We start from the raw sequence: 20,831 nt of genomic DNA, 5'->3' as shown, positions 1-20,831 counted from the left end.
TGGTGCTGTCCCACCCATCCCGTTGGCGACGAAAAGAAAGAACAATCGTCGATCCTCCAGCGAGGAGAATAGCAGCAGCGAAAGCACCAGCGAATCTGAGCCGGAATCCGGATCGGGTAGTTCCTCCAGTGCTGATAGCAAATCGGAATCAAATAGCGGAAGCAGCAGTAATAGTACAACGACCACTGATTCCTCTAGTTGTGATCGGAAGTCGAAGACCAATGGCAAACTCAAACCGCTTTCGGCTGCGGCCAAGGCGGCCCAATCCGCCTGCTCATCATCCATAGTGGTGGCCGCCGCTCTTAAGAAGACCAAACCACCGAACCGGAGCGGTAGTGGGGCCAGCATCGCCAGTGCCGGTGGAGGAGGCAAACAGTACAAGGATCCAAGTACAGAAATAAAACCCCCAATTTCCCAAACCCTAAACAGCGATTTAAGTTCAGAGATAGGATTCATATTAACAAAGCCCGCAGAAAATAAGAGCCGAATCCTTCTGAAGATTTTACATTTTAAAACACGGCTTAGTCAAAGGACAATGATAGCATATCAGTCCCACAAAAAGATCATTCTAAAATCTAAGTGCATAGATAGTAATCTACCAGTATGGGCCGTTAAGGACCGTGTTTCTATTCACCTGAGTACCGAAAAACAATTTTTCGTTTTGGACTTCGTAGATTGGCACCAAAAATATAAATCCAACTAGGCATTACAGTACAGGAAAAATAACAAAATAAGCAATCCTGATATAATACAAATTTGGATTGCACGGCATTGTATAAAATTAAGATAATTTACGTTACTTTAATAATAATAATAATGAACGAGAATAATAACAAACCCTATAAAGCCAAAGGCCACCATGATGGGAGAGGCACTAGCAGCTGCCTGCCCCATCATCATATTTATATTATTCATCAGCATAATGCATATAGCATCGGCATCTTTGCCGCCAATGCCAAAACTAATTAGCAACAAAAATGCAAAGCATTTATTTTGCACTTGATATGATCTTGATGTGATGTTTTTAAGGAATCATTTATTCCTTATCTTGCACTTGATGTGATATATTTGGATAAGACCACCAAAGATAACATTAGATTTTGCGATTTTAAGTGTGTACCATTTTAGTTCTTAATTTTTAATATTCCTTAAACCACTCCCCTCTTTAAATGTTCACTACGTTTTTTCTAGTTCTAGTTTTTTACAAACTCCCTTTTAGTAATTCCTGTCTGAGTAAGGAATTGGATTGCATACAAATTAGTTCAATCTTCAAGGATCTAATGTGAATTCCTCGGCTTTAACACAAAAGTTCAAAAAATGTTATATCTCTGTTTCTTACGCTCCCTAACCCCAACATAAGTTCCACGCAAACCCCAACTGCCGATCACTCTGTTTTGTTCACCTTCTGTGATTATTTCTTTTCACCCCCTCTCCGTCGCTTTCGTTTCGAGCTGATCACTCATCAGCGCAGACTAAACGATCTTTTGACTACATCTTGTGTGATTCGTGTCTGATTTGTGTGCAGGCATGAAACAACTGATCGGAAAGCTGAACGACCTGTGGCCCGAGCACAGTGTTGCACTGTCCATTCCAAAGGAGGTCGATAGGAGCAAGGAGAAACTGGAGGGCGCCTGGGAAACCACAGGTGTATAAACCATCTATTTATATATGTGTGTGTGCTAGGATAATTGCGAGCATTTACTTACTGAGCGGGGGATTCTTCTTTGCGCTGTGAAATGCAAACTGAAGTGACACAATTCTTGTTTACGTACAATACAGGTCGCGATGGTTCCAAAATTACAACAGTTGTTGCAACACCCGGCCAAGGCACCGATCGCGTACAAGAGGTCTCCTATACAGACACTAAGGTCATCGGCAATGGCAGCTTCGGCGTCGTGTTCCAGGCAAAGCTTTGCGATACCGGCGAACTGGTGGCAATCAAAAAAGTTTTACAAGACAGACGATTTAAGGTAGGTTCTTGGTCTCCTAAGATCGAAATACGAGTATGCTTATGGATCTAATTCAATTTAATGCTTTCTTCTTTTACAGAATCGTGAATTGCAAATTATGCGCAAGTTGGAGCATTGTAATATTGTAAAGCTTTTGTACTTTTTCTATTCGAGCGGTGAAAAAGTAAGTTTTACTTAGAAAAGCACTTTTATTATGGGGAGATGGACTGCTAAAGTTGCCAGCACCGGTATTTACTTAGTACGGAAGCATTTAATGAGTCTCCTTTGAACAAATACGTATAAATACAAAAAAATTGGCTTACTTCGCTAGGCAGGGTTCTTTTGTCTGTATGTTAAACTACCTTCTTTTAAAAAACAAATGCCTGCAATGTCCTAATTGAAACACCCACTGCAGCGATTTTAAAGTTTGGTTGCCGGCAGTATATCGACTTTTAATACTTAAGAATCCTTGTTAGAGCATTTTAACCCTAATTCAATTCTAAACACTTGATTGGTTGTTTTGGGGTAAAAAATCGTTGGGAAAAGGTTTATTATTTATATTTTCAAATTTTACCTTTAGTTTTGTGTTCTTTCTACATGGTTAAACCGTACTAAGTATTTATTTTAAACAATGATTTGCTCCTTCAATCACTTAGCATTTCTTGCGGGGATTATGAGTTAAGCATATATCGAATTGAATTAATTTTTTTTCACTTGCATATTGAAACTGAAACCGAACCTGATATCAAAACTGAATCCGAAACTGAAATCGGTCAATAGCTGGCCGAGTTCCCCATCGATTTGGGCATATTCGCGAGTGTACTAAAGCCCCAGGTATCCCAAAATCTCAAAGTTTTTAGTTCTTCAGCTCAGATCATTAATGGCCGTATGACAATTGACTACCTGACTGGATTTATTGTGCGGGGGAGAGGGAGAAATTGAACAACTTAAATAGACGGCGCTTACTTGTTGTATTTTACAAGTGCAATCGCATTACCAGCTTTTCCACACTTACTGTGTTATTTGAATGTTTCATATGAACAGCCTAGAAACGTCTGTAGAAATGTCAAAAATAAAATTACAAAGCAAGCGATCAAGTACAAACATCTTTGAAGCTTTTTGGGCTCTACTATAGTCTGGACTGCTAATTTAACAGCATTCGGTTTTCATATAGCTTTAAATTATACTCCTTGTTTTAATACAAATAAATGCAGTTACTAAATCGAACTTTAGGCAAGTTTCATACGGCCATAAGCAACTTGCTCTCATTCGATATTGAACTTTCTTTATTTCTCATATATGAATCCGAAGCCGAATCCCTTTGCTATATATTGAGTAAAGTACTATAAAATGTACAGATGATCACACCGCATGGTACAAACTCCAGTGAATCGAATCCTGATCCTATGCTAGTTTGAGTTAAATGTCGCCGACTATACAACCCTGAACAAAATCGCATGTTGACAGCTTGCAACTTCATCAGTCAAATCACCCTCAAACCTAGTCTCCTTTACATATCCATACATGGATCATATGACCCAAACCCGCCATATCAGAAACTAATCGTGTGTTCTCTTCGATTCGCAGCGTGATGAAGTATTTTTGAATTTAGTCCTCGAATATATACCAGAAACCGTATACAAAGTGGCTCGCCAATATGCCAAAACCAAGCAAACGATACCAATCAATTTTATTCGGGTGAGTCTTGTCTTATTTTAAGGAGTGTTTAACATAATAGTAATAGTAATTGAAATGCGGCTATTATCATTATTGTGACCAGTTAAGACTCTACTTTTTGTACTAACCTGATCTCTTCCTAGCTCTACATGTATCAATTGTTTAGGAGTTTGGCCTACATCCACTCGCTGGGCATTTGCCATCGTGATATCAAGCCGCAGAACCTTCTGCTCGATCCTGAGACGGCTGTGCTGAAGCTCTGTGACTTCGGCAGTGCCAAACAGCTGCTGCACGGCGAGCCGAATGTGTCGTACATCTGCTCCCGGTATTACCGCGCCCCCGAGCTCATCTTTGGCGCCATTAATTATACAACAAAGATCGGTCCGTACTCGGTGGCTAATTGAGTCTTTAGTCCTACTTTGAAGTTACCATTATTTTTCACTTTTGTAGATGTGTGGAGTGCCGGTTGCGTTTTGGCCGAGCTGTTGCTGGGCCAGCCTATCTTCCCTGGGGATTCCGGTGTCGATCAGCTCGTCGAGGTCATCAAGGTCCTGGGCACACCGACAAGAGAACAGATACGCGAAATGAATCCAAACTATACGGAATTCAAGTTTCCACAAATTAAGAGTCATCCATGGCAGAAAGTAAGTGGCGATTTACCTAGCAATGGATAGACCAGTTTACGACGTTTTTCCCTTGCGCTTTCCGCTCATGTGGCCTCCACTCTTCACTCTTCTCCAGGGAAACTCAAATTTGCCATTAAAATAACTACCCAACCGCTCTTTGTTACTTCTCAAAAAGTGTTTCTAACCGAAAACTGTGTGTTCATGAAAACTCGTTGCAGTCACTACTCGAACGCACCCAATTTCCAAACGCCCTAAACCAGAAACAACGATTGAGAGTAAGCCAAGAAACGAATTGAAAAATCAAACCAAAAATGTTGCAGCAAAAAGACTGTATTAATTTCATTACAAAATTTGCTTGACAAAAATCATAATGCCAAAATGCAGATACATATGCTATAATAACTTTTTCAGCAGGGGGTAAATAGCAGGTCCCACAACCGATTCTGATTTCAAGGTTACTTCAAAATCAATTGAATGGTTTTTAAAGTGTTTTTTATAGTCAGTTCCCCTAACATTTTCACAGATTTTTATAGGGTTAGGGCTTATATGTTCTGAATCCGCTTGAGATGCAGTTTCATGGCTTTTAAGTTCATGCTCAGCTTTCTTCGTTCTTCCAGCAGTACAGGAGTTAAACATGTTTAAGTTTAAACATTTAATTTGGAGTTTAATTTAATTTATTGTTATGGTTTCTGCCTGCCCACTACCGACATTTGTTTTGACCCTTAAAATATAAGAAACTGCCGTTTTGCTTCATTTTCCATATATTTGAAGTACATTAATCTTTCCATTTAAAACTGAAAAAAATTTGTGAAAATTCACGTCTGTAAATATAAAAGCTTCCCCTGTGCTATCAAGTGTGTCTGTCCAATTCAATGATGATTACTGCGTTACTGCCACGCCCTGTTGCCCCGTTGCCTAGATGCCTTTTTGAGACCCGCCCAGTTGATGTGTCCCGCAAGAAGCTCCGACTCAAAATGTTTGGTGAAAGCACAACTCACTAACTGGATTTTCCTTCCTACTCCTATCGTAGGTTTTCCGTATACGCACTCCTACAGAAGCTATAAACTTGGTGTCCCTCCTGCTCGAGTACACGCCCAGTGCCCGGATCACACCGCTAAAGGCTTGTGCACATCCGTTCTTTGACGAGCTGCGCATGGAGGGCAACCACACCTTGCCCAACGGTCGCGAGATGCCGCCGTTGTTCAACTTCACCGAGCACGGTAAGTAAATTAATTCTCTGATTACGACCCAATGAATGGTTACACGTATCGTGTTCCACTCCATCCGCAGAACTCTCGATACAACCCAGCCTAGTGCCACAATTGTTGCCCAAGCATCTGCAGAACGCATCCGGACCTGGCGGCAACCGATCCTCAGCCGGCGGCGCAGCCTCTGCTGCGGCCAGCGGCTCCACCAGCGTCTCGTCAACAGGCAGTGGTGCCTCCGCGGAAGGATCCGCCCAGCCGCAGGGCACAGCAGCGGGATCGGGATCCGGCGGAGCAGCAGCAGGAGCCGGCGGAACAAGTGCTGGGGGTCCCGGGTCTGGCAACAGCAGCAGCGGCGGCGGAGCACCGGGGGCGCCATCTACCGTGGCAGCTGCTGCCAATGCCGCGGTCGCCGGTGGTGGTGGTGTCGGTGCGGGGGCCACTGCGGCCACAGCAGCTGGCGGTATGGCCGCGAGCAACGCCAACTTAACAGGTGAGTAAGCGGTTGGCCAGCCAGCGCTTTCTGCCCTTCCCCTTGCTCCTTTTCCTTTTCCGACGCTTTGACATCTTCAACAGTCACCACTTCATGCCAGCCAAAAAAGTATCAGTATCGTTTTTTAATACAAATTTGTATCACCCTTGCTGTTGATCAGGGTTGACTACCTTGTATATTTAAGCTCGCTCTTCTTTGCTTTGGGCTAAAGTCGACAAAGAAGTATTTCCATATCTATGAATCCCAGTTCTACGCATTTGCCAGCACATAATTATGGCTACCGGCCATATCTTTGCTGTATACAATCCCACAATACTTCCATCACCTTTTATGCCCCTTAGCTGGTATCAATTTCACGGCGAGACCGCACCGCAAGTTGCCGTTGTCAGGGAAACCCTTTCTGCGCCATCCGACAAACATATAAATTTAAATCAACCTATCGGCGCTTGACCACCATCTATCCATCCACCCATACATCAACCATCCATCCAAAAAGCACCTCCTCCAATCCAAACCCCAACCCACGGAAAGAAAGAGAGCCATCCATTGACCTGTCGAAAATGAGAGCTGAAAGGGTGGTAATCAAGAATTAAAAGTGAAAATCAAGAACTGAGAGCAAGAAATTACAAAAAAAGGAGAAACAATCTCTACAAGGTCTGGAGTTTTCAAGGCTAATGACATTTGGATAGATTTTCAAATTTCATTCGATAAATCTTAATCAGATGATTCTAAAGTTACAATAAATATTGAAAATTTATTGATTCTTTAATATTGTGTGCAATGCTTTGATTTGAATAAAATTTGTTAAAAGAAACGTTTTGAATCGAAATACTTAAGTAAAGAAAAGTAACATTTCCATAGGTTTCGAACTTTAAATAAGGTATGTTTCGCTCCAAAAATATCTTTCCAGGGGTTGGACTCATGATCCCCTTAAAAAATTGTGGCTGCAAGTGTTTAATTACTTTATTCAGGATAAAATATAATGAAAATGCCTTCCACATTTTATGTTAGTTTGTGCTTTTTATCGTTATTAAACAAGTTAATAAACTCATTTGTTTTTATTAAGCTTTCTTTTACTTTCAGTTTGTTATTATTAGAAGTCAGCTTATAGAAATATATTTAAATTTTAATTTCTTTTTCGTTTCTTTTTATTTTTTATTTACAGATTCATAGGGGCAATAGTAACATACATACACACACATATATATCCACGTATATATATAGTAATAAATATATATAAAACCTACACCCACAACAACAGCAACAAGCATATATAACAATTATAAACAAGAACGGAGAACGCAAAACCAGCAGCAACAAAAATTAAAACAACCTACATATATACACACTAATTAATAAATTTAATTAATGCAATTGAGGAAAAGAACAACCACTAATACATACGAAATAATAGCGGCAAAAAAGCTGAGAGAGAGGAGCAAAAGCAAGTAAATGTATAACAAGAAATCATTTTACTTAGGTAAAAAATTAAAATTATTTTAATCTAAAATAAAACTAATAAGCATAATAATAACAACTAATAATGGTTAATAAAAAAAGTAATAAATTTAATAGTAAAGCGCTGACCGGTTGTCACTTCGTCACCATCGTGATTGGCGATATATCTTTAAAATTACCTTTCATTATAAATATCTCTCCCTCCTCCCCTCTCTTACTATCTCCGTTAAATATTCAACCCATTATCTTTGAAGACTAAAGAAATAACTATGTATATGTTCGAGTATGTTGAACAGAGTCATTGCATATTTTTTTATACCGCCTTGGTTTAGTACGTTTAACTGATAAGGAACCAGGAACAGATACAAATAATCCAATGGAAAACGAGTTTTATGTAGTAAAAGCTAAGATTAAAAAAGGCAGACTTTTAAATGAATTTGCACAGATGGACTAAAGCGAAAGCATATATACTCCACATACACACGACCTTAAGAAAACTGGAGAACACAAGAGGAGATGCAGTTGAAGAGGAAGAGAAAAAAAAAACAAAAACAAAGCCGCAAGCATAATGTTAATGTTATATTATACCTTAATTTAATGGAAAATATTACCACAAAAAAAGGAAAACAACTAAAAGCAACAAACAAAACAAAAAGCGAAACTGTATAACTATACATATATAATCTTTATGAACATAAACTATTTTTTTTTTGCAACACGCATTATGTATACATACATACTAAATAAATTATTTTTATTTTTATTAAATAATTATTATTATTTTGTAATAAATAAAAACAATAATTGATTGACAACAAGAAACGAGCGGAGCGTGGAATTAAGATCGTATATGTTTTTTTTCGCCTTTTAAATATATATGTACAGATATATCTCAATGCATGTATTTTTATTTAGCAATTAGTTGTGAGAGAGAATATCGGATGAAGAGAGCAAGAAGCAGAACACAGGCATGGAAGCTGGCATCTGAGAACAGACGGCTTAGTTGCAATATGTAGATAAGGTCCAATTATCGCTTCTGTAACTGTAGAACTGCATTATTTTAATTTGCATACATAGTCAGTGTCGCCTGCACCGCCCTAAATCTTTTTCCTCCTTTGCATGCGGAGCTGCTTTAAAATTAAATATCATCATTGTCTTTCGTGTCGGAATGGGAGAAGTAAAGACAAAAAATAAGATCGACAAAAATTTCATATCCAAGAGAGATATTTAAAGTAGAAAACGGAAAGCTAAACACATATTTATTTCTCTAGTTTATCATAATCACCCTTAAACTAATTATTATTCTAATTATAAATGATTAATGGTTAAAAACATACGCAAAATAAAATACATTTTTTCTAGTAATTTAGGCAAACACAACAAGAAAACAGATTAAAAAAATTCTAAAAAAAATATAAAAAATAAAAAGGAACCGTAAATTAAGCACATTATCTTATTTTTAAATTGCTAAATACATACACAAATACATACAAAAACACTACCCACAAACTCGTACATACGCATACTCTGACAATTGTATATGTAATCCTGTAATAATCATGATAATATATAGATTCGTTGATGACAATGAGCAAAGAAGCCGTAATGATAATGATAATAAATAAATATTTCAAAATCCAACAAATAAAAAAAGAAATACAATATTAAAACAAAGGTAGAACCTTTCGTTGTTGCCTTTCCTTTTTATGACTGCATTATTTTGTTTGTTGTAAACATTCGTTGGGCTTTCGGCTATGCGTGGTATAGTTGCTAGTTTGAGCTGATCTATATTAAGATAAGATGAAGTGCACAATACATACATAATATATATTGCCTTCGAAATTGGAAGAACGAAAATGTCTTCGCGACTCATGTTTTGCGATATCTTTTGTAGTCATATAAACAATTTTTTTTTAGGTTTTTAAAATTTTATGTTTGGTTTTTGGTCACGTGTGAGTTGATTAACTACAAATCAGAAGTACCACTTATTTGAAAGATTTTTTAACTAATAGTTATGATTTCTTATATCTTATAAATGGTTTCATACAAAACTCTAGGAATTTGGTATACTCTTATGGGTGTTGTGAGTTGTCTCATATGCTCATGGGTCCACCCAAGGTCTCTGAGGAGTATATCCTGCAAAATGGAGCTACTGAATACGAAAAGCAAACCACATTTGTATATTTTTTTTTTTGACGACGTTTTCTAGGTTCCCAGTCGAACAGCGCCCTGAACAGCAGCGGAAGTGGCGGAAGCGGTAGTGGAAACGGAGAGGCAGGTGCCTCGGGATCCGGATGCGGATCGGGATCGGGAGGTGGAAACGGCGGGGATAACGACGCTGGAGACAGTGGAGCAGCCGGATCTGGAGGAGGAGCAGCAGAAACCGAGGCAGCGGCGTCGGGTTAGCGCGACAGAGGTGCTCTTTTAATGTAATGTTATTCACAGGATTTTCTCTTGGGCCAGGGATTAAGTTTACCATTTTGGCCATAAGCGACATGGCAACAACACACAGACACACACAGTTAGACTCGACCTTAGAGATGAATGAAATTCCAGCTAAAGCTAACACAAAATAAGACAATGGATTTCACTTCACACTACACCCACCCAATACACTGACACCCCCACCCCGACAACAACCACATCCTTACACATTCTCACTTACAACACACATGTATGTATGTATATCAAGCTATATGCATTGGGCGCAAGCAAATATTTAGCATAAAAGTCGAGAAAATACAAAGATTCAATTTAAATTATGCATAAATAATTTAAAAAATAATAATCTGTACTATTGAAAAACAAAGATAAAAACTCCGGATGAATGTTAAGAAACAATCGGAAGAATCGTCCCCTTACGCCCCCGCCCTCAAATTTAGCTAATAACATTTAAAAAATAGCTCGCGAAACGTAATAAAACTTAAGTAAAAAACCACAAGAAATATAAGAGAATACTTAGTGAAATAAATCAAAATTTTTGCCCCATTTAACGTTTATATATATGCGGTTATAGAAATATAAAACGTTCACAGCAGTTAGCAATCCATAGTGAAAGTAAAAATGAAAATAAAAGGCGGCAAATTAACAACTAGCAAAAAGGAGGATATAACATTTACTAAACTCGCGCAAGTGCATCTATATAAATACGATATAGATATTATACAAACATAGAAATATATACGAGATATTACCGAGACATTCGTAATCCTAGTAGCAACCCCAAACCATGAACCAGAAATGCCGAGGTAAAAGAAAACTCCACGTATAGCAACATTTCGTGGCCTGTTCTTAAGTGACGCATAGGAACTACGATTATCTAAGGAAGCGATCGTCAAAATGCAATATACACTAACACTATACATAAATACAAAGGTTATAACAAAAAGAGCAAAGATAAATGAATGTATGAATGAGTAAAACGCTTTTAGCGCGCGACGCCACCCATTAACTTAAATTAACAATGCTAATAGTGAGGTAATGAGGTAGTATTGCCAGGATATATTTAAAAGTAACCGACAAAAAACATTTAGCTGCAATTAAAAATTTAAACTTATTTAATACAAATTGAAGTAAAATACAATGAAACCGAGGACGGTTTTAGAATATAAGGCCTTAGATCAACCGGAAACTCCTGCGCGACTATAGCTACCCCTCGGTTTGATTGGTTCCAATATATTTCTTTATACCTACGAAAAAGACCCAGTTAAACTGCTTAGATCTCGTTTTGAAAATCTGCGATTATGTCCAAGCACTTTAAGCCCATTAAAACCAACTAAGTAAACAAAACCAATCGAAATACGAAAAAAGGTAAAGAAAAAGGGAAAACAAGTCTATTTGTATGTATTTCCATAGAACTCCTTCTATATTATATGAGAACATATTTTTTTTTTACTAACTAAATGATACATTTATACAATTAATGAAGTTGAGTTTTGTGGCATCAAAACTAAATAAATTTAACTATATACATATATGTACACACCCACACAAAAAAACACACGTAAATTCAGACATATTCACACGCACATACGTTTATAATTTCAGATAAATTTAAAACCGCAGATTTGAACACTTATTTCCGTTTTGGTAAAGATGCTAAGACAACTGCAGACAAGTTATATAAACCGTAAAAAACACCCACTCACACTGCTTACATTGTAATTACAAGTTTCAACTGAAGAAAAATGAAAGCCCAAAACAATATATACATATACACACATATATATGCATAGAAAAACATACTTATATATGATGAAGAACTTCAGCGTTTCGCTTTAATTATGAGGCAACAACCACGAGAGAAATCCAAACCAAATTTAAACTTAATTAACAAATAAACACAACTAAACTAACTGCAAAACTAAAAAGTGGGAAAACCAAATTGAAAGAGGAAATGATGATGAAATAAAACAAGACAAGTGCGTAAAAACCATTAATTTAAAAACAATAAAAATTACAAACAAAAATATATTTATATAAATGTGTATTTTTCATGGACGCTGAGGTTGTGGACTTGTTTATTTTCTAGATGGTAAATATTGAATGAGGGATGTTTGAAAGCTTGGGCGATTGTCGTTCATTTTCATTTTTCTAGTTTAAAACGCCTTGCTTGATTTGACACAATTATTAGTTTGGTTTAGATTCCTCCATTTATAGTGGCGGGCGACGTTGCGCCCACGCCCAGATGCAAACATAAACGTTTAGCAGGTGTTGAAACGATCAGCTGATTACCTTAATCTAAGCTTGCAGATGCCCTCGTGATTGCCTTCTTTTGTCACGAACTCAGCAGATACATGGGAGTAAATAGGTATTTTGTGCTTATCGTGATAAGCTCGTGACACGGTTGTGGTTGCTCATCCATAGTCTCCGCTTTATTTTCAAGCAACGGTTTTGAGGGGAGATATGGAAGGACCGCTATCTTGGAAAAAACAGCTGTTTAAGTTAGCTTATTGCTACCAGCTGCCACCTGCTATGATTTCTGTTCGCCTGGTGCCTGAGACTGAAACACCAAGCATTTCTACTGAAAAATTGTTGCGAAGCCCTTCGATTTGTTGAGGCAAACTTCTTAATTCTAATTTCAGACACCAGCCGAACATAAACTTTTAGCAGGTGTCGAAACGATCAGCTGATCAGTTTATTCTAAGCTTGTTAGAGATGCTCTAGTGATTGCTTCCCTTTGTCACGGCCCAAGCAAATGCATGGGGTTTCATTTTAGTGCCGTGCCTGTCGTGACTAGACTGCGACAAGCTCGTGACGAAATCGTGACACCGACTTGCTTGCGCATCTCTCGTCTGCGCTTTGCTCTTAACCAACGGTTCTTTCCCAAGGAGATCGCTTGCTATTGGTCGTTTGGTAGAGGGGAAACATGGAAGGACCGCCATCTTGGAAAAAACAGCTGTTTAAGTTAGCTTATTGCTACCAGCTGCCACCTGCTATGATTTCTGTTCGCCTGGTGCCTGAGACTGAAACACCAAGCATTTCGACTGAAAAATTGTTGCGAAGCCCTTCGATTTGTTGAGGCAAACTTCTTAATTCTTAATTTCAGGCACCAGGCGAACATAAACTTTTAGCAGGTGTCGAAACGATCAGCTGATCAGTTTATTCTAAGCTTGTTAGAGATGCTCTAGTGATTGCTTCCCTTTGTCGCGGTCCAAGCAAATGCATGGGGATTCATTTTAGTGCCGTGCCTGTCGTGACTAGACTGCGACAAGCTCGTGACGAAATCGTGACACCGACTTGCTTGCGCATCTCTCGTCTGCGCTTTGCTCCTAACCAACGGTTCTTTCCCAAGGAGATCGCTTGCTATTGGTCATTTGGGAGAGGGGAAATATACAAGGGCCGCCATCTCGGAAAAAAACAGCTGTTTAAGTTAGCTTATTGCTACCAGCTGCCACCTGCTATGATTTCTGTTCGCCTGGTGCCTGAGACTGAAACAGCAAGCATTTCGACTGAAAAATTGTTGCGAAGCCCTTCGATTTGTTGAGGCAAACTTCTTAATTCTTAATTTCAGACACCAGGCGAACATAAACTTTTAGCAGGTGTCGAAACGATCAGCTGATCAGTTTATTCTAAGCTTGTTAGAGATGCTCTAGTGATTGCTTTCCTTTGTCACGGCCCAAGCAAATGCATGGGGTTTCATTTTAGTGCCGTGCCTGTCGTGACTAGACTGCGACAAGCTCGTGACGAAATCGTGACACCGACTTGCTTGCGCATCTCTCGTCTGCGCTTTGCTCTTAACCAACGGTTCTTTCCCAAGGAGATCGCTTGCTATTGGTCGTTTGGTAGAGGGGAAACATGGAAGGACCGCCATCTTGGAAAAAACAGCTGTTTAAGTTAGCTTATTGCTACCAGCTGCCACCTGCTATGATTTCTGTTCGCCTGGTGCCTGAGACTGAAACACCAAGCATTTCGACTGAAAAATTGTTGCGAAGCCCTTCGATTTGTTGAGGCAAACTTCTTAATTCTTAATTTCAGACACCAGGCGAACATAAACTTTTAGCAGGTGTCGAAACGATCAGCTGATCAGTTTATTCTAAGCTTGTTAGAGATGCTCTAGTGATTGCTTCCCTTTGTCGCGGTCCAAGCAAATGCATGGGGATTCATTTTAGTGCCGTGCCTGTCGTGACTAGACTGCGACAAGCTCGTGACGAAATCGTGACACCGACTTGCTTGCGCATCTCTCGTCTGCGCTTTGCTCCTAACCAACGGTTCTTTCCCAAGGAGATCGCTTGCTATTGGTCATTTGGGAGAGGGGAAATATACAAGGGCCGCCATCTCGGAAAAAAAACAGCTGTTTAAGTTAGCTTATTGCTACCAGCTGCCACCTGCTATGATTTCTGTTCGCCTGGTGCCTGAGACTGAAACACCAAGCATTTCGACTGAAAAATTGTTGCGAAGCCCTTCGATTTGTTGAGGCAAACTTCTTAATTCTTAATTTCAGACACCAGGCGAACATAAACTTTTAGCAGGTGTCGAAACGATCAGCTGATCAGTTTATTCTAAGCTTGTTAGAGATGCTCTAGTGATTGCTTCCCTTTGTCACGGCCCAAGCAAATGCATGGGGATTCATTTTAGTGCCGTGCCTGTCGTGACTAGACTGCGACAAGCTCGTGACGAAATCGTGACACCGACTTGCTTGCGCATCTCTCGTCTGCGCTTTGCTCTTAACCAACGGTTCTTTCCCAAGGAGATCGCTTGCTATTGGTCGTTTGGGAGAGGGGAAATATGGAAGGACCGCCATCTTGGAAAAAACAGCTGTTTAAGTTAGCTTATTGCTACCAGCTGCCACCTGCTATGATTTCTGTTCGCCTGGTGCCTGAGACTGAAACACCAAGCATTTCGACTGAAAAATTGTTGCGAAGCCCTTCGATTTGTTGAGGCAAACTTCTTAATTCTTAATTTCAGACACCAGGCGAACATAAACTTTTAGCAGGTGTCGAAACGATCAGCTGATCAGTTTATTCTAAGCTTGTTAGAGATGCTCTAGTGATTGCTTCCCTTTGTCACGGCCCAAGCAAATGCATGGGGATTCATTTTAGTGCCGTGCCTGTCGTGACTAGACTGCGACAAGCTCGTGACGAAATCGTGACACCGACTTGCTTGCGCATCTCTCGTCTGCGCTTTGCTCTTAACCAACGGTTCTTTCCCAAGGAGATCGCTTGCTATTGGTCGTTTGGGAGAGGGGAAATATGGAAGGACCGCCATCTTGGAAAAAACAGCTGTTTAAGTTAGCTTATTGCTACCAGCTGCCACCTGCTATGATTTCTGTTCGCCTGGTGCCTGAGACTGAAACACCAAGCATTTCGACTGAAAAATTGTTGCGAAGCCCTTCGATTTGTTGAGGCAAACTTCTTAATTCTTAATTTCAGACACCAGGCGAACATAAACTTTTAGCAGGTGTCGAAACGATCAGCTGATCAGTTTATTCTAAGCTTGTTAGAGATGCTCTAGTGATTGCTTCCCTTTGTCACGGCCCAAGCAAATGCATGGGGTTTCATTTTAGTGCCGTGCCTGTCGTGACTAGACTGCGACAAGCTCGTGACGAAATCGTGACACCGACTTGCTTGCGCATCTCTCGTCTGCGCTTTGCTCTTAACCAACGGTTCTTTCCCAAGGAGATCGCTTGCTATTGGTCGTTTGGGAGAGGGGAAACATGGAAGGACCGCCATCTTGGAAAAAACAGCTGTTTAAGTTAGCTTATTGCTACCAGCTGCCACCTGCTATGTTTTCTGTTCGCCTGGTGCCTGAGACTGAAACACCAAGCATTTCAACTGAAAAATTGTTGCGAAGCCCTTCGATTTGTTGAGGCAAACTTCTTAATTCTTAATTTCAGACACCAGGCGAACATAAACTTTTAGCAGGTGTCGAAACGATGAGCTGATCAGTTTATTCTAAGCTTGTTAGAGATGCTCTAGTGATTGCTTCCCTTTGTCACGGCCCAAGCAAATGCATGGGGATTCATTTTAGTGCCGTGCCTGTCGTGACTAGACTGCGACAAGCTCGTGACGAAATCGTGACACCGACTTGCTTGCGCATCTCTCGTCTGCGCTTTGCTCTTAACCAACGGTTCTTTCCCAAGGAGATCGCTTGCTATTGGTCGTTTGGGAGAGGGGAAACATGGAAGGACCGCCATCTTGGAAAAAACAGCTGTTTAAGTTAGCTTATTGCTACGAGCTGCCACCTGCTATGTTTTCTGTTCGCCTGGTGCCTGAGACTGAAACACCAAGCATTTCGACTGAAAAATTGTTGCGAAGCCCTTCGATTTGTTGAGGCAAACTTCTTAATTCTTAATTTCAGACACCAGGCGAACATAAACTTTTAGCAGGTGTCGAAACGATCAGCTGATCAGTTTATTCTAAGCTTGTTAGAGATGCTCTAGTGATTGCTTCCCTTTGTCACGGTCCAAGCAAATGCATGGGGATTCATTTTAGTGCCGTGCCTGTCGTGACTAGACTGCGACAAGCTCGTGACGAAATCGTGACACCGACTTGCTTGCGCATCTCTCGTCTGCGCTTTGCTCTTAACCAACGGTTCTTTCCCAAGGAGATCGCTTGCTATTGGTCGTTTGGGAGAGGGGAAACATGGAAGGACCGCCATCTTGGAAAAAACAGCTGTTTAAGTTAGCTTATTGCTACCAGCTGCCACCTGCTATGATTTCTGTTCGCCTGGTGCCTGAGACTGAAACACCAAGCATTTCGACTGAAAAATTGTTGCGAAGCCCTTCGATTTGTTGAGGCAAACTTCTTAATTCTTAATTTCAGACACCAGGCGAACATAAACTTTTAGCAGGTGTCGAAACGATCAGCTGATCAGTTTATTCTAAGCTTGTTAGAGATGCTCTAGTGATTGCTTCCCTTTGTCACGGCCCAAGCAAATGCATGGGGATTCATTTTAGTGCCGTGCCTGTCGTGACTAGACTGCGACAAGCTCGTGACGAAATCGTGACACCGACTTGCTTGCGCATCTCTCGTCTGCGCTTTGCTCTTAACCAACGGTTCTTTCCCAAGGAGATCGCTTGCTATTGGTCGTTTGGGAGAGGGGAAACATGGAAGGACCGCCATCTTGGAAAAAACAGCTGTTTAAGTTAGCTTATTGCTACCAGCTGCCACCTGCTATGTTTTCTGTTCGCCTGGTGTATGAGAGACATAACTCAAGCATTTCGACAGAAAAAAGTTACGAAGGTCTTCGATAAACTGATTACTAAGCCTATTGCAGTTGCCCTCGTGATTGCTTCCTTGTGTCACAACCTCGGGAAAGACATGGGTATTGCTATTTCGTGCATATCGTGACAAACACGACCATGGTCTCAAAGTAACATTTTTTAAAATGTGGGAAGTACCCTTCATTTGCCCAAAGCTCGCAAAATATGGAATTTTCACGCACTAGAGGCCTTTCACTTAATCACCTGCTCATAAACCATCCACAAACCCAAAATCACATCATTTAGAAAGAAAGTTAGAAATAGAAATCCATTTTTATTACTGAACCTTTGACTGCCCTTTAGAGTTACTTGGTGGTTCAGGGTTACTTGATAAAACGGAACAACGTGTAAGCCAATTCTCATCTTAAACCTTAAGGTAGTATTTCCAAACCGTCAGTTTGTACTAATAACTTTATAATTTATTGGTAAAATGAAATCATTTTAATATGAGGCGTGTAATTATCTGGCAGTTGCTCCTGTTGCTTCGGCCCTGTCTGCATCCATTCTTCCAGATTCCATCTGGTCGAGCTCTTCTACATCCGGCGGCGTTTGCCCACACTGAGGTCGGTGGCTCCGCTCTCCGACTTAAGGCGCCGCTTGCTGGTCCGACCACCAGTCAGCTTAATGCCAGATACATTTCCGGAAATTCGTGATTCCACAATGGGCAGCGAAGCAGTGGGCAGTGGAGTGCCCGGAACTGGCTGTCCAAGTGGCAGTGGTGTCTCCAGGAGGAGCTCTCTCTTTATAACGGCTCCCGGGGCAATCATTAGCAGGTCATTGCCCCCGTTCCCAAGCCCATTCCTCTGCTGCTGGTTGTCGGCACGTTCACATTTTATGTGCCGTACTGCTGGGATACTTGCGTTTTCTAACTCGCCGTCCGCCTCATGACCATTGACAATCCTATTGTCATTGTTGTTCGGCTCCACTTGACTCCTAGCTGGCAGGGAAGGCGTCTGTCGCTGCTGCCACTCGAGGATGCCCGTCAGCAGCTTTATATACTTGATGGCCGAGCGCAAGATTTCATTTTTCGAGAGCTTCTTGTCCGGCGGATGCGTGGGTACCAGCTTGCGTAGCTCCGCAAAGGCGCCAGACACGTTCTGCTGGCGCCAGCGCTCCCTTGTGTTGGTAAAAACCTTGCGCACTCCACCAGTGGCTCCTCCGCCGCTGGAGACGTTGCCTCCGGAGACATTTCCCCCAACACCTCCTCCGCCGACTGAACTGCCGGAGCTGGGCGGCGCTGTAAGCAGTCCGTTGTGTGAGTGACTGCGCGGGGAACTGGATAGTGAACGATTGCCTGGGGAAGGGACAAAGGAAAAATTAGCGAAAATATTCAATCTTACGATATTGTATTAAGTCAGACCATTGAAAACAAGGAAGAACGCTGTAGTCGAGTGCCTCGACTATCAGATACCCGTTACTTAGCTTAAGGGAACAAAAAGGGAAATGGAGATATATATATAAACAGTAAAGTGATATTGTAAAGCGCCACATACCCGCTTCTGGGCGTTAGAGTGGGCGTGGCAACATTGTTTCGATTGACCTCGATAGGTATTGATAAGGCAAATACATACTAGCAAACAAAATTTTTCTACCATTAAAACTGTAGGCGCCGAAGTTTTTCGCGGATTGTGGGAGATAGAGTGGTCGTGACACTCCGCTGAAACAAGCTGTCTGAATATTCTAGCTTTTAAAGATTCCCAGATTTTAGCGTTCATACGGACGGACGGTCAGACGCACATGGCTAGATCCTGATCAAGAATATATATACTTTATGGGGTCGGAAAGGCTTCCATCTACTTGTTACATACTTTCCGACGAATCTAGTATACCCTTTTACTCTACGAGTAACCAAAACACGTATTTTAGAAACGAGCCAGAAAATTATGTAAATCTTTCAGGCAGTCTTCGAGTTATCTGACCATTTTTGACTAAGTTAAGTCAAAGGAACCTTCAGTCCAGTTGAAAAAGAGAAGAAGTAATCGTATAATACTTCGACTACCGTGCTCTGGGATAAAATTCGAATAAAATTCCAGGCCATTTCTATTGCCGTGGCATATATTACATGGAACAGGTAGAAGAAAGCTGTTCCGACTGCATAAGGTACAGACATATATTCTTGATCAGGATAACAAGAAGAAGAGGGTTCAGACTTGGCATGCAGATTCCTGGGCGTCCTGCCCAACGCAAGTTTGATTCAGTAGAGTGCCACGCCTACTCCTACGAACAGAATTCGCGAAAAACTGTGACGCCTAAAGTTGCATGCTAGAAAAAAATTGTAACAAAGCAAAGCAAAGAGAAGATCGTTTACGCCGTGTTGAAAAGCATTAAGGAACGCGCCCTCTGGGGCGATGCGGTGCGACGCGAAACCTTGCTGTTTTCACCAAATAAAGTGGTTTGCACTAATTAAATGGAAGCCCGCACACTGATGCGTGAATGCTCGGAGTGACGTTTGCCGCGCCGATATCCTTTATTCTCGGAATCTTTCGGCTGTTATTCACAACACTCGTGGCATTAGTTTTGGGTCGAAAACTGAGCGAGCGAGTACAAAGTAAGCAAGAAAGGAAGTAAAATTCAGCAAGCCGAAGTTTGTATACCCTTGCAGTAATAAGAAATAATAAACTTTAGTAACACCATTTTTACATTGTTGCTGACTTTTAAGGATTGTTGCTGAGAGTAATATTAAAAAAAATGATTTCATTCTTTTTTTCAGACCATTTTTTTGACATTTATATGTTAGAGTAGTCGAATTTTTATTAAATTGAATTCGAAATTCTAAAACTTATAAAAAAGTATATTCCCAATATTATATATTTTCCGGTCGTCCGATTTTGATAAAATTTAATTCGAAATTCAAAACCATTTAAAAATTGTCATTTCCAAGCGCAGGTTATATTTACTTATTATATTACTTTATTCGGTGGGATAAACTCCCTTTTACCTGTTACATTGGAGTAACTTTACCTTCTGTATAGTCTTCTGTATAATGGTGGCATTTCACTTAAATAGGTTTTAGAATGATAACTTATTCGGGGATAACTTAAATTTGTTTTTTAATTCTGGAATCCAGGAATGTTTGCTTTCGGTAAAAGGGTAATTCTTACCATCCGCCTGGTTGCCATTCAGCACGATGTAGTCCCGCAGATCCTCCTCATCATCCTCGGTGTCGTTAAGCGAAAAATCGGAAAGCTCCACGTCACCGTCTCCGTCTGATACAGACTCCGTCTTGGGCTGCAGATGGGGAGTGGCGTGTCGTAGCAGAGCTGGCGGGTGTCTCCCGGTGTCTCTGATAACTCCATTTCCATTTATATTTCCGGAATGCGAAGACTCGTTTGTCTGGCTGTGACCGGAGGACCCACTCGAAGCTGTGCTCCTCTCGTCCGCGTTGTCCGCTCCGTTGGAGCTGCTCGGTAGCCAGGCCATCTGTCCGTTTCTCCGTATAATGGATTCGTTTGTTCTGTAGCGTTCAAAGAGCTGCAGCGAAGTGAGAAACTGACTTAGTGCTATTTTCTGTGAATCTGTGGCTGGTAATCCACCCCCATTAAGTTGAAGGCGGAGCCAAGGACACAACGAACTACCCCAGAATGAGGCATACACACAAAATAGGCGGTACCGGCGTTGGCGATGTAGTGTTGCTTGGTTGTGTTGGGTGGTGCTAGGATAATATACAAAATATAAGTCTCTATCTTATCCATATTTTTATATTTTGTTTAATACACGCTT

The 20,831-nt window shown here is 40.8% G+C and overlaps 2 protein-coding genes across 17 annotated transcripts in view; one reads left to right on the top strand and one right to left on the bottom strand.

Annotated features, from left to right (window-relative positions):
• Window positions 1-11,881, top strand: part of LOC108024154 (protein kinase shaggy) — a 49,233-nt gene extending 37,352 nt beyond the window's left edge. For 13 of the 16 annotated variants that reach the window (XM_050890502.1, XM_017093962.3, XM_050890503.1 and 10 more), the window contains 8 exons: window positions 1,780-1,970; window positions 2,050-2,133; window positions 3,537-3,647; window positions 3,770-4,007; window positions 4,077-4,270; window positions 5,283-5,472; window positions 5,543-5,950; window positions 9,618-11,881. In XM_050890502.1, coding sequence (XP_050746459.1) covers window positions 1,780-1,970; window positions 2,050-2,133; window positions 3,537-3,647; window positions 3,770-4,007; window positions 4,077-4,270; window positions 5,283-5,472; window positions 5,543-5,950; window positions 9,618-9,814 — 1,613 coding nt within the window. In that variant the 3' untranslated portion in view covers window positions 9,815-11,881. Of the gene's footprint in view, window positions 1-1,779; window positions 1,971-2,049; window positions 2,134-3,536; window positions 3,648-3,769; window positions 4,008-4,076; window positions 4,271-5,282; window positions 5,473-5,542; window positions 5,951-6,291; window positions 6,708-7,115; window positions 9,090-9,617 lie in introns of those variants that run through there. The other 3 variants (XM_017093958.3, XM_017093960.3, XM_017093959.3) reach the window with 3 other exon arrangements.
• Window positions 11,882-17,504: 5,623 nt separating this feature from the next.
• On the bottom strand, window positions 17,505-20,531 carry LOC108024122 (uncharacterized). The gene is made up of 2 exons (XM_017093903.2): window positions 20,213-20,531; window positions 17,505-18,405 (listed from the first exon to the last, which is right to left on the bottom strand). The coding sequence occupies exons 1-2, from the start codon at window positions 20,529-20,531 to the stop codon at window positions 17,645-17,647; spliced, it is 1,080 nt and encodes a 359-aa protein (XP_016949392.1). The 3' UTR covers window positions 17,505-17,644.
• Between the last annotated feature and the right edge of the window lie 300 nt (window positions 20,532-20,831).

Source organism: Drosophila biarmipes, chromosome X (genome assembly GCF_025231255.1).
Source record: "Drosophila biarmipes strain raj3 chromosome X, RU_DBia_V1.1, whole genome shotgun sequence".
Taxonomy (NCBI): domain Eukaryota; kingdom Metazoa; phylum Arthropoda; class Insecta; order Diptera; family Drosophilidae; genus Drosophila; species Drosophila biarmipes.
Note: the sequence above shows the minus strand (reverse complement) of the source record. Positions and strands in the feature narration are given on the sequence as shown.

What these genes read in the sequence shown, in the direction of transcription:
- LOC108024122 (XM_017093903.2), bottom strand. Translation starts at nt 20,531, where the DNA reads ATGGCCTGGCTACCGAGCAGCTCCAACGGAGCGGACAACGCGGACGAG. An exon ending in GAATGGCAACCAGGCGGATG is followed by an intron (nt 18,406 to 20,212) that starts GTAAGAATTACC and finishes TCCCTTCCCCAG; the next exon opens with GCAATCGTTCACTATCCAGT.